Source organism: Panthera onca, chromosome A1 (genome assembly GCF_046562875.1).
Source record: "Panthera onca isolate mPanOnc1 chromosome A1, mPanOnc1 haplotype 2, whole genome shotgun sequence".
Lineage (NCBI taxonomy): Eukaryota > Metazoa > Chordata > Mammalia > Carnivora > Felidae > Panthera > Panthera onca.
In genome coordinates, this window is record NC_138339.1 from 27,298,870 (window position 1) to 27,312,417 (window position 13,548).

At 41.4% G+C, this 13,548-nt stretch overlaps 1 protein-coding gene across 2 annotated transcripts in view; it reads right to left on the reverse strand.

Annotated features, from left to right (window-relative positions):
• SLC45A2 (solute carrier family 45 member 2) overlaps positions 1 to 5,676 on the reverse strand; it is a 33,551-nt gene extending 27,875 nt beyond the window's left edge. For both annotated transcript variants that reach the window (XM_060634442.2, XM_060634440.2), the window contains exons 1-2: positions 5,174 to 5,676; positions 2,435 to 2,611 (exon numbers count right to left, since the gene is read on the reverse strand). In XM_060634442.2, coding sequence (XP_060490425.1) covers positions 2,435 to 2,611; positions 5,174 to 5,558 — 562 coding nt within the window. In that variant the 5' untranslated portion in view covers positions 5,559 to 5,676. The remainder of the gene's footprint in view (positions 1 to 2,434; positions 2,612 to 5,173) is intronic.
• Between the last annotated feature and the right edge of the window lie 7,872 nt (positions 5,677 to 13,548).

Below are 13,548 nucleotides of genomic sequence, written 5' to 3' on the forward strand. Positions count from 1 at the left end.
GGTCTCACCAGAAACCAAGCCTGCTGTCACCTTGTTCTTGGACTTCCAGCCTTCAGAAGTGTGAGAACATAATTTCTGTTGTTTAAGCACCCAATCTGTGGTATTCTGTTACGGCAGCCCAAGCAGATGACACGGGCCCCAAGGGCAATGAAGTTCAGGATATGTATGAGATGAACTGTTATCTTACCATCTCTTCCTGCTGAAGTTACCCACCTCATTCATACCTCTATGTTCATCTACTTGATACTTTTGCTTTGATCAATTTTTGTGTGGGGTCCCTGACCAAGTTAGAAGTTGTTTGACTGCAATTTAGAAGAGAGGGGGTCTTCTCCCTGGGAAGGGGGTGGAAAGTTTCCATGCAGCTTTGATTTCCAAAGGGAGAAAGGGGTAAGGGAATTTCAGCATGAGGAAAGACCCAGAAGTTGGAACAGAAAGGACAGCCTCTTTTGTTTGTCCCATTAATATTTATTTTGAGCACGTATGATGTGCCAGGCTGTATTGAAGGTGTGATGGATGCAGTGAGTAAAACAGAGCTGGCCTCTGCCCCTAGGAGCATGTTGGGAAATTATTCAAAGCACAGAAAATGTGGAGGAAGTAATGAGAAGTAAAGCTTGAAGAGTAGGATGGAAACAGATTATGGGGAGTCTTGAATCCTGTCTAGGAATTTGTTCTTTACTCAGCAGGCAAATGGGGAGTCACTCCAGGTGATGGAACAGGAGAGTGCCCTGGTCATAGTTTGCTTTTAGGAGTATAAATCTGGAGGCTGTGTTTTGGTTCAATTGGAATCGGAAGAGATTAGAGACTAGAGAGATAGTTAAGGGAAAAGTACTAAAGCTCAGACAAGATGTAGTGGGAGCCTGAACCAAGGTAATATGAAAATTATACCGTATTTGCTGAAACCACCATACACTAATATCGACAGAAAACGTCAAGATATTTTCTCAGATTTATAGAAAAACTACCATGTGTTAGCCTTTGAAAAGTTCCCCAAGGACCAAATTCAATCTTCTAATATCCGAGACAACAAAGCAGAGACTGTTTAGCCAAGACTAACAGGGACATAAGCCGGGGGGGGTGGGGAGGGGGTTGCTGGGAAAGGGTGGCCACATTGCCCACAGTACTTGAAAAGCAGTAAAACTCTCAATGTGTCAGCTTGGAAAGCCCAAGAGTCTCCCACTGTTGTAATTAATTTCAGCAAATTATGATCAAGCAGAAGGAATTATGGGGTTTAAGTTAGGAGAATGCAGTTTGAATCTCTCTTGTGGGACCTTTTAGCTGCAGACTAGTGTGGTCAGGGGTCACTGACAGATGGGCAGGACTCTGGCTCCTCCATCTTCCCTAAAGCAAGGAGGAGCTACTCTCTTGGCTGTGTAGCCCCCTTTCTTCCAGAGTTCACCATCTAGATGTTTGCTCAAACATCAAATATTGAGCCAGTGGCTTCAATGGGCAAGCACTGCTCTTGGCTGTGGAAAATAAACTGAACAAAACTCAAGATCCTGCTTCTCATGGGATCTACCTGGCCATGAACAGAGACAGAACATATCAAAATATGAAATAAATATATCGGCTGGGCCATAAAGACATCAAATAAGGTGGACTGATAGAGCCCCACCCCTAGATATAAAAACACTCCCAGGACAGGATCATGTTGTAATTTCATGTATGACCCCCTCCACTTCCCAGTCCTAGAACAGTCCTGACTGGTGTTCTATAAATGGATATTGAACATTGCTAGCATTGCTGTAAATGAATGACTCAACAGCAACCAAAGGAGCCTGCCAATAGCCCCAAGAATTGAAGAGAGCCCCCCATTGTCCCTCAGGCATGGCCTTTTTCAAAGCAGGAGGTTGAGGAAATGCCAACTGTTTATATAACTAAGAAATCTCTAGGACATGTGGGATTTTTTCATTTGCTTGGTTTGTTTCTATTTTTGTTTTAAAATGTGGTTGTTAAGTCACTTGCCACAGAATCATCCAGGATACTTATTAAAAATGTAGACTTCTGGGCCTCACCTCAAACCCGCTGAATCAAAATAACTGGAAGAGAGGCCCAGGAAGCTGCATTTTTAACAAGCTCTTAGGTAATGCTGATGCCACCTTAGTGATTTAAAAACAAAAAACAAACAAACAAAACAAACAAAAAAACACCAAAAAGCAAAGTGCACAAGGCCTCTTTTCACTGCAGTTGTAAATGTCTCCACAAATGACTCTTCAGAAAGCTCTTATGTAAACTTCCTTTGCAAAAACTCCATAGCCTAGTCACAAGCTGATTTGTCTAGAGAAATGCACTGAAACACAGAGCCCGCGTGATGGGAGAATTCCATCAACAGATCCATTCATTCAAAACTCTGACATGCATAGACACTGGATGGCATCAGAGGAAGCGCCTCCCTGTCTGGGGAACTTAAGGAAAGACTTTCTGGAACATTCCTTACCCGTGAAGAGGGCATGGTAGTGGAGGCCCCTCTCCTTATCCTCATGGGAACAGACATCAAATAAGTAGGCTTTAATGGGCCCATCAATGAAGTCAGCAGCAAAATCAAAGAGAACTACACCTATCATGGTGATGGTTATGGCCCAAATCAGCCTCCTCCTTGGATCAGCAATCAAAGCTAAAAAGGAAATAAACATACATCACCTAAATCCAGAGTTAGGATGATTTGCATTTTTGTTTCCAATAAAATGTCCTGTCATCAAATTATCTTCCTTTGCTTTCATTTTGTGTTGCTTTTCCAAATAAACATAGCTTTACCATTTTTTCAGGTTTTCAAAATTACACAAGTGAATGCCAGAAAGGGCAGATCTATAGAGACAGAAAGTAGATTGAGGGGTTGTTTACACCTGGTCAGGGGGAGGGAATGCGGAGTGACTGCTAATGGTTGCTAGGTTTCTTTCCGGGGTGATGAAAATGTGGTGCAATTATATAGTGGTGATGGTTGCACAACCCTGGGAATATACTAAAAAGCACCAAGTTATGTCATATCTCTTTTTAAAAAGTTGTGTAAAAAATTATACATGTTTATCGTAAACCATTTCAGTGATGTAGAAAAGCTGGGGGAAATGTTTCGTCCCAGCCCCTACTGATGATCATTCTTCAGATATCCCTTTATGCACTTACAGACATACAGGAAACGGTGTATACAGGTGCCCTAATGCAGTACTCCTCAAACTGTAGCATCCTTAATCATCACTTGGACAACTCGTTAAAACAGATAATCAGAGGCGTGCCTGGGTGGCTCAGTCAGTTAAATGTCTGACTTCGGCTCAGGTCATGATCTCACGGTCTATGAGTTCAAGCCCTGAGTCGGGCTCTGGGCTGGCAGCTCAGAGCCTGGAGCCTGCTTCGGATTCTGTGTCTCCCTCGCTTTCTGCCCCTCCCCTGCTCACTCTCTCTCCCTCTCTCTCTCTCTCAAGAATAAACATTAAAAAAAAATTTAAAAAAACACAACAGAGTATCGGGCTCTGTCTTCCACAATTCTCCAGTAGGTCTGAGGTGGGGCTGGGCATTTGCATCTCTAACAGCCCCCGGATGCTGATGTCCTGGGTCTGAGGACCACATTTTGAGGAGCACTAATGGGATCATGTTGGATACGTTCATTTATAACCAACTCTCCTCATATCTTTGTATTTCACTTAACGGAGAGCAACTGCACAGTTTTTAACAGCCGAATAATATTCACTCTGTGGACATGTCAGAATTCATTCACCCTATCTCCTATTAGAGAGAGCAAAAATGTTCCCTTGCTTTCAGTTTCACTTGAGAACAATGTGTAACTTATGCACATTAAAAAAACAAACTACAGTATAAAAATAAGTGGAAAATAAGCCTATACTCCACTTTTTACCTCCAAGTTCCTTTAGTACTCCTCCCTAGGGGAAACCATACTTACCAGGGGTTTTTGTAAATACTTTGCAGAAATAAATCAAATTTATGTAGTTATGCCCGCTTTTAAATATATACAAATGATGGGTGCCTGGGTGGCTTCGTCAGTTAAGTGTCCAACTTCAGCTCAGGTCATTATCTCATGGCTCAAGGGTTCAAGCCCCACATCGGGCTCTGTGGTGACAGCTCAGAGCCTGGAGCCTACTTCAGATTCTGTGTCTCTCTCTCTCTCTGCCCCTTCCCTTTGCCACTCACATTCTCTCTCTCTCTCTCTCTCAAAACTAAATAAACATTAAAAAATTATTTAAAAAATACATACAAGGGGCGCCTGGGTGGCTCAGTTGGTTAAGCAGCCGACTTCGGCTCAGGTCATGATCTCGCGGTCCGTGAGTTCGAGCCCCGCGTCGGGCTTTGTGCTGACAGCTCAGAGCCTGGAGCCTGCTTCAGATTCTGTGTCTCCCTCTCTCTGACCCTCCCCTGTTCATGCTCTGTCTCTCTCTCTGTCTCAAAAATGAATAAACGTTAAAAAAAAATTTTTAAAAATTAAAAAAAATATTTAAAAAAAAAATAAATAAAATAAAATAAAAAATACATACAAATGATAACTGATTATCCTGCCTCATTATAATCCATTCTGCTAGCTTGAGAGTTAATGGCCAAAAAATGTGTATTATTTTTAACGATTCTTTATTCAATGAAATGAAGTACTTTTTATGTACTACCACCAATTACTGATTAACTGGTGGCTGATTAATGGCAAGAAAAAGTGCTCACCATCAGGGGTTTTTTGGTCCAGCATTTGCAGTGCAAAACTGTGCCCTTGAGCTGACAGGCTGATGCCCTGCACCCACTAAAAGACTCTACCTAAAGCTATGAAGAAAATTAGCCCTTATTTAGACATACAGGTAATTTATTATAAGTATTTATGGAGTCATTTGGCAAATGGTTAATTCAACAAAGTACTAACTAAAGCTGAAGTTCAAAGAACACTGCAATTAATAAATATGTAAAAATATTTCATTTGATAAAACAGATAAAAAATTATTCCTACTTTGCAATCCTCACAACAATGAAACAACAACAGCAATGGATCCTGATGCTCCTAAAAATGAAGACTCCCCAACCACAGAATTTGGGTCCTTCCAAGGTGGAAGTTTATTTTAACCTAGGAGAGATAATCAGTTTAACCGGTTTCCAATGAAATGTCACATAAAGAAATCCGCATTCTACTCCTATTGAGTTGCATAATGGGCCCCTTTCCCCCGCCTGCCCGCCTGTGCAGTGCACTGACCTGTTACCACAGCGTCCCCGTTGAGGTACAGAGTCATGCCCAAGAGCATCATGATGACCAGGATGAGGATGTATGGTCTTCGCCGGCCCCACCTGGCCCGGCAGTGGTCGCTGGCTGATCCCACCACAGGTTGCAGCAGAAATCCCAGGATGGGGCTGAGGAGCCACACCATGCTGTACAGACTCTTGGGCAGCCCCACGCTGAGCAGGACTGGGGTCACGTAGGCCGCCTCCACTGCGTAGCAAAACTCCCGGCCAAGCATGGCCATGCTGTGCATGATGAGATTGCCGGTGGGTCTTTTGGGGGGCTCCTCAGGGTCCAAGGACTCATCGTCAGCTAGGGACTCGTAGGTGCGACTGCCAAGCTGCCCGATGTTGCCGCCCATGGCCACAGGGTGAGGAAACTGCCTGCAAGCCCACCACCTTCTGTGTGGCCCTCAGGTTTCTGCCCCAAGCCGGATTTGACATGGAGCCTGACTGAGCAGCCAACGGAGATGGTCAAGCTGGGGGAGGGGCTCAAATTCTTTCATGCTTCTAAGATCACAAGTTATGATGAGAAGGAAGGGGGTGGGGTCAGGAAAGCATGAGGGAGATTAGCTGCTGTGAGCCCTCTGGCTCCTTAGAATGTTTGTCTAAAGCAATCTTTCCTTCTCTGTTCTTTCTGTTCTCTCTCTCCATTTCTGTCACACACATGTATCTATACACACACACTCTTACACACAATCACATGCACAGCTTTGAGACAATGAAGCTGTATTATGCAGGTCGTAAGTCAAAACATGAATAAATACATCAATATCTTCTTCTAAACTTTGTCTAGATATAAATATTCTGTATTTTCCTGAACGCAAGTTTCTGCACACACACCTCAAGAATCAGCTAACTAGACTTACAGCCGTGAGAGGCTGCACCCTTTCTCCAATCTCTAGCCTGTCTCAGCACTGTGATATTTACCTTCATTTCATTTAACACATTTTCCAACTAGGTAATTCTGTGTTTATTCTATTTCTTCTGTTAGTCTTTGATCCCTTTAAGAGCAGTGATCAGGTCCATTTCTGTCATTATGGTAATCCCCAGGTGTAGCATGATACCTGGCACCTAGTAGGTCCTCAACAAATATTTGCTAAAGGAATTACTGAGTGAATAAAGTGCATACACGAAATTCTGTAGAACCAGTCAACAGCCTGTTTGCTCAGGTCCATTCCCTGTTCCTCCTCACAGGCTCTGTATCATAAGACACTACACTTCCCAGGTTCCCTTGCTTCTAGGTAGATTTGGCCAATGAAAGGCATTGGTGGGAAGACTGGGGGCAGGAGAGAAGATCCTGGTATTTCCCTCCCTCCATTTCTCCTTCCTGAGCTGTCTGTGGTAGTGGCTGCATCTCCACGATGGGTCTAGCTTCCACCAAGCAAACTTAGCTTCAGGATCCCGGTAACACTGCCTTCGCCATTGTTCCTGCAGCCATAGGAGTGGCCCTGGCTTCCCATTGCTGTTTATATCTGGGTTGCTTCACTGTCCCCTGGGCTTCTCAGCACTTATGTCACCAGTGTAATTCCCTATATTAAATTTCCTGATTGATTGATTATTTCACCCATCCCCCCACCCACCTCCCCTCTGGCAACCACCAGTTTGTTCTCTGTATTTAAGAGTCTGGGTTTGTTGTTGTTTATTTTTCTCCTTTTTTTCTTTGCTTTGTTTTTTAAATTCCACATAGGAGCGAAATCATGGTATTTGTCTTTCTCTTTCACTTAGGACTATACCCTATAAGTCCATCCATGTTGTCGCAAATGGCAAGAGTTCATCTTTTTTTGTTTGTTTGTTTATTTTTGAAAGAGAGAGAGTATGTGCAAGCAGGGGAGGGGCAGAGAGAGAGGGAGACACAATCTGAATCAGGCTCAGGTTCTGAACTGTCAGCACAGAGCCCAACACGGGGCTTGAACTTATGAACACGGGGCTTGAACTCATGAACATTGAGATCGACACCTGAGCCGAAGTTGGATGCTTAACAGATTGAGCCACCCAGGTGCTCCAAAAGTTCACGTTTTACATGGGTAATATCCCATTATATACATATATATGCACACACACACACACACACACACACACACACACACACACACAATCTTCTTCATCCATCTTGGCTGAGTTGCTTCCGTATCTTGGCTATTATAAATAATGCTGCAATAAACATAGGGATGCATATGTCTTTTCAAAGTAATGTTTTTGTTTTCTTTGTGTAAATACCAAGCAGTGGAATTACTGGATCATAAGGTAATTCTATTTTTATTTTGAGGAAACTCCATCCTGTTTTCCTCAGTGGCTGCACCAGTTTGCATTCCCACCAACAGTGCACGAGAGTTCCTTTTTCTCCACATCTTCTCCAACACTTGTCATTTGTTGTGTTTTTGACTTTAGCCATTCTGACAGCCGTAAAGTGGTTGTCTCAATGTGGTTTTAATTTGTATTTCCCTGGTGATGAGTGATGTTGAGGATCTTTTCATGTGTCTGTTTGCCATCTGTATATCTTCTTTGGAAAAATGTCTATTCAGGTCCTCTGCTCATTTTTAATTGCATAATTTCTTTTTTTGGTGTTGAGTTGTATAAACTGTTTACATATTTTGGATATTAACCCTGTATTGGATATATCATCTGCAGATATCTTCTCCCATTCAATTGGTTGCCCTTTTGTTCTGACGATAGTTTCCTTTGCTGGGCAAAAGCTATTTATTTTGATGTAGAATCAATAGTTTAATTTTGTTTTTGTTTTCCTTGCCAGAGGATACATATCTTGTAAAATATGTCTACAGCTGATGTCAAAGAAATTACTACCTATTTTCTTCTAGGAATCTTATGGTTTCACATGTAGGCCTTTAATCCATTTTGAGTTTATTTTTGTTTATGGTGTAAGAATAAATTTCCTCTAATTTAAAGACTCTGAGTGGGTCATATTTTCCTTGCTGGATCCTGAGTTCAAATGAAAAGTTCCTGTGGCAAGAGGAACACAATCTTACAGGAAGGGCCTTAAAAATGGTATAAGAGCAAGACTCGGAGTCAGAATATGAAATTTTAAATTCTGGTTCTGCCTCTTCCTACCAGTATCTTCCTGGGCAAATCACTTAAAACTGGTGGGTCCCAAACTGTGTGCCAAGATGCCCCAGGCACCACAGTGACCTCAAAGGGGTGCCTCAGGATATTTAAAGTTTTGAAGACAGTAAACAGAGTGAAACTCAACACCTGTCAGATACCCCATGAACTATCAGTGAGGTAGTTCATCCTTTCAACCTAAGATTGCACTACAATCCTTTCAATGATTACGTATTTCTGTGAGGCTGGATTTCCCACAATCACGATAAAAAGCAAGTACTGTATGAAAATAAATATGGAACAGAAAATGAGGGTAGTGGTGCCCAATATTATTTCAAGGCATGAGAAGCTGCATAGTGTCCAACACATATATGACCTATAAGTAAGAGTGTTAAAAATGAAATAAAAATAAAAGTGCTTTCTCTTTTGTATGTGTGTTTTCTCAAACAGTTAGTTATTAGGGCATAAATAATTAAGCTGTTGGGACCTAATTCTTTATAAATGGAATGGTTAGATATTTCTTTTGGCCAAGAGGCACCATGAAAAAGTTACTCAGACACAAAGGGAGATACGAACTAAGAAGGTTTTAAGACCATCTGAGCCCTGTGTTCTCATCTGTACAATGAGATGAGAACTCATTGTACCCCTGCTTCAACTACCCCTGTGACACTTGTGTCTCCTTTGATGAAGCCTAAAATGTGCACAGAGGCCTGGATGCAACCAGTCACCTTATTCCATGTCATTTGATTCATCGCCATACAGTGTGTAGCATCCCATCACTTCCTACATTGTAGGATCAAAAGTGTAAATCAGGGGCGCCTGGGTGGCGCAGTCGGTTAAGCCTCCGACTTCAGCCAGGTCACGATCTCGCGGTCTGTGAGTTCGAGCCCCGCGTCAGGCTCTGAGCTGATGGCTCGGAGCCTGGAGCCTGTTTCCGATTCTGTGTCTCCATCTCTCTCTGCCCCTCCCCCATTCATGCTCTGTCTCTCTCTGTCCCAAAAATAAATAAAAAATGTTGAAAAAAAAAATTAAAAGAAAAAAAAAGTGTAAATCAGTGTATATTGAACTACACATGCAAGAATAAAATTCCTATGTATTCAAGAATACAATCTTTCACTAGAATTTGCCATCTTCAATTGCCTGCTAGTCCTCCATCCTCCTTAGAGCCTCCTATTTTCTTCTCACCTACACTCTTGCCCATTTCTAAGTCTACAGTTTGTCAAAAGATAACCAAAGAGGAAGTGTACATTTTCTATACAGGGTCTTAGACTCTTCAGAAGAAAAGTATGGTCATTAACAAAATCTATTAGCCTTATTTATATACCTGTATTCTTTAAAAAGTATAAACTACAGAAACCAATTTTTTCATTCAAACATTTGGTATAAAATCAATTAATCACAGATATCAATATTTTGAGCTAGCCCATCTGCTTATTTACAGATTTTTGCCAACTGGCTTTTATTCTTTCCCTCATTAACCCTTCAAGAGATATTTTTTGAGCACCTATTATGACAGTAGCAAAGGGGAAAAGACTTTGTTCATATCCATTAGGACAGTGGCACTCAAAGTGTGGTCTTTTTTTTTTTTTTTTTACATTTTTTTTTATTTATTTACTTATTTATTTTTTTACAACACCCAGTGCTCATCCCAAAAGGTGCCCTCCTCAATACCCATCACCCACCCTGCCCTCCCTCCCACCCCCCATCAACCCTCAGTTTGTTCTCAGTTTTTAACAGTCTCTTATGCTTTGGCTCTCTCCCACTCTAACCTCTTTTTTTTTTTTTTTCCTTCCCCTCCCCCATGGGTTTCTGTTACGTTTCTCAGGATCCACATAAGAGTGAAACCATATGGTATCTGTCTTTCTCTGTATGGCTTATCTCACTTAGCATCACACTCTCCAGTTCCATCCACGTTGCTACAAAAGGCCATATTTCATTTTTTCTCATTGCCACGTAGTATTCCATTGTGTATATAAACCACAATTTCTTTATCCATTCATCAGTTGATGGACATTTCGGCTCTTTCCATAATTTGGCTATTGTTGAGAGTGCTGCTATAAACATTGGGGTACAAGTGCCCCTATGCATCAGTACTCCTGTATCCCTTGGATAAATTCCTAGCAGTGCTATTGCTGGGTCATAGGGTAGGTCTATTTTTAATTTTTTGAGGAACCTCCACACTGCTTTCCAGAGCGGCTGCACCAATTTGCATTCCCACCAACAGTGCAAGAGGGTTCCCGTTTCTCCACATCCTCTCCAGCATCTATAGTCTCCTGATTTCTTCATTTTGGCCACTCTGACTGGCGTGAGGTGATATCTGAGTGTGGTTTTGATTTGTATTTCCCTGATGAGGAGCGATGTTGAACATCTTTTCATGTGCCTGTTGGCCATCCGGATGTCTTCTTTAGAGAAGTGTTTATTCATGTTTTCTGCCCATTTCTTCACTGGGTTATTTGTTTTTCGTGTGTGGAGTTTGATGAGCTCTTTATAGATTTTGGATACTAGCCCTTTGTCCGATATGTCATTTGCAAATATCTTTTCCCATTCCGTTGGTTGCCTTTTAGTTTTGTTGGTTGTTTCCTTTGCTGTGCAGAAGCTTTTTATCTTCATAAGGTCCCAGTAATTCACTTTTGCTTTTAATTCCCTTGCCTTTGGGGATGTGCCGAGTAAGAGATTGCTACGGCTGAGGTCAGAGAGGTCTTTTCCTGCTTTCTCCTCCAAGGTTTTGATGGTTTCCTGTCTCACATTCAGGTCCTTTATCCATTTTGAGTTTATTTTTGTGAATGGTGTGAGAAAGTGGTCTAGTTTCAACCTTCTGCATGTTGCTGTCCAATTCTCCCAGCACCATTTGTTAAAGAGACTGTCTTTTTTCCATTGGATGTTCTTTCCTGCTTTGTCAAAGATGAGTTGGCCATACGTTTGTGGGTCTAGTTCTGGGGTTTCTATTCTATTCCATTGGTCTATGTGTCTGTTTTTATGCCAATACCATGCTGTCTTGATGATGACAGCTTTGTAGTAGAGGCTAAAGTCTGGGATTGTGATGCCTCCTGCTTTGGTCTTCTTCTTCAAAATTACTTTGGCTATTCGGGGCCTTTTGTGGTTCCATATGAATTTTAGGATTGCTTGTTCTAGTTTTGAGAAGAATGCTGGTGCAATTTTGATTGGGATTGCATTGAATGTGTAGATAGCTTTGGGTAGTATTGACATTTTGACAATATTTATTCTTCCAATCCATGAGCAGGGAATGTCTTTCCATTTCTTTATATCTTCTTCAATTACCTGCATAAGCTTTCTATAGTTTTCAGCATACAGATCTTTTACATCTTTGGTTAGATTTATTCCTAGGTATTTTATGCTTCTTGGTGCAATTGTGAATGGGATCAGTTTCTTTATTTGTCTTTCTGTTGCTTGTTAGTGTATAAGAATGCAACTGATTTCTGTACATTGATTTTGTATCCTGCAACTTTGCTGAATTCATGTATCAGTTCTAGCAGACTTTTGGTGGAGTCTATCGGATTTTCCATGTATAATATCATGTCATCTGCAAAAAGTGAAGGCTTGACTTCATCTTTCCCAATTTTGATGCCTTTGATTTCCTTTTGTTGTCTGAGTGCTGATGCTAGAACTTCCAGCACTATGTTAAACAACAGCAGTGAGAGTGGGCATCCCTGTCGTGTTCCTGATCTCAGGGAAAAAGCTCTCAGTTTTTCCCCATTGAAGATGATGTTAGCTGTGGGCTTTTCATAAATGGCTTTTATGATCTTTAAGTATGTTCCTTCTATCCCGACTTTCTCAAGGGTTTTTATTAAGAAAAGGTGCTGGATTTTGTCAAAGGCCTTTTCTGCATCGATTGACAGGATCATATGGTTCTTCTCTTTTTTTTTGTTAACGTGATGTATCACGTTGATCGATTTGCGAATGTTGAACCAGCCCTGCATCCCAGGAATGAATCCCACTTGATCATGGTGAATAATTCTTTTTATATGCTGTTGAATTCGATTTGCTAGTATCTTATTGAGAATTTTTGCATCCATATTCATCAGGGATATTGGCCTGTAGGTCTCTTTTTTTACTGGGTCTCTGTCTGGTTTAGGAATCAAAGTAATACTGGCTTCATAGAATGAGTCTGGAAGTTTTCCTTCCCTTTCTATTTCTTGGAATAGCTTGAGAAGGATAGGTATTATCTCTGCTTTAAACGTCTGGTAGAACTCCCCTGGGAAGCCATCTGGTCCTGGACTCTTATTTGTTGGGAGATTTTTGATAACCGATTCAATTTCTTCGCTGGTTATGGGTCTGTTCAAGCTTTCTATTTCCTCCTGATTGAGTTTTGGAAGAGTGTGGGTGTTTAGGAATTTGTCCATTTCTTCCAGGTTGTCCAATTTGTTGGCATATAATTTTTTATAGTATTCCCTGACAATTGTTTGTATCTCTGAGGGATTGGTTGTAATAATTCCATTTTCATTCATGATTTTATCTATTTGGGTCATCTCCCTTTTCTTTTTGAGAAGCCTGGCTAGAGGTTTGTCAATTTTGTTTATTTTTTCAAAAAACCAACTCTTGGTTTCGTTGATCTGCTCTACAGTTTTTTTAGATTCTATATTGTTTATTTCTGCTCTGATCTTTATTATTTCTCTTCTTCTGCTGGGTTTAGGCTGCCTTTGCTGTTCTATTTCCTTTAGGTGTGCTGTTAGATTTTGTATTTGGGATTTTTCTTGTTTCTTGAGATAGGCCGGATTGCAATGTATTTTCCTCTCAGGACTGCCTTCGCTGCGTCCCTAAGAATTTGGATTGTTGTATTTTCATTTTCGTTTGTTTCCACATGGAAAGGAATGGAAGCAAGAGAGACCATCACATAATTAGAAACTTGAGTCAGTCCAATAGAAAGTGCTGGGGAGTAGAGATGGGACTGAACAGCTAGGTAGAAGTCTTATTATAAAAAAGGGTTGATATGCTACATAAATGGATTTGTATTTGTTACATAAGGAAAAGAAAAGAGAACCATTGAAGAATCTTACAGGATGAAAAGACCAGTTTGATGTGGTAAAGATTACCAGTAGAGTAACAGGATAAAAAGAAGAAGAAGAAGAAGTAGAAGTAGAAGAAGAAGAAGAAGAAGAAGGAAGAGGAGGAAGAGGAGGAAGAGGAGGAAGAGGAGGAGGAAGAGGAGGAGGAGGAGGAAGAGGAGGAGAAAGAGGAGGAGGAGGAGGAGGAGGAGGAGGAGGAGGAGGAGGAGGCGGCGGCAGTGGTACTGGAGGTGTAAGTCAGGTAGGCAAGCAGAGCAGTGGTCCAGGA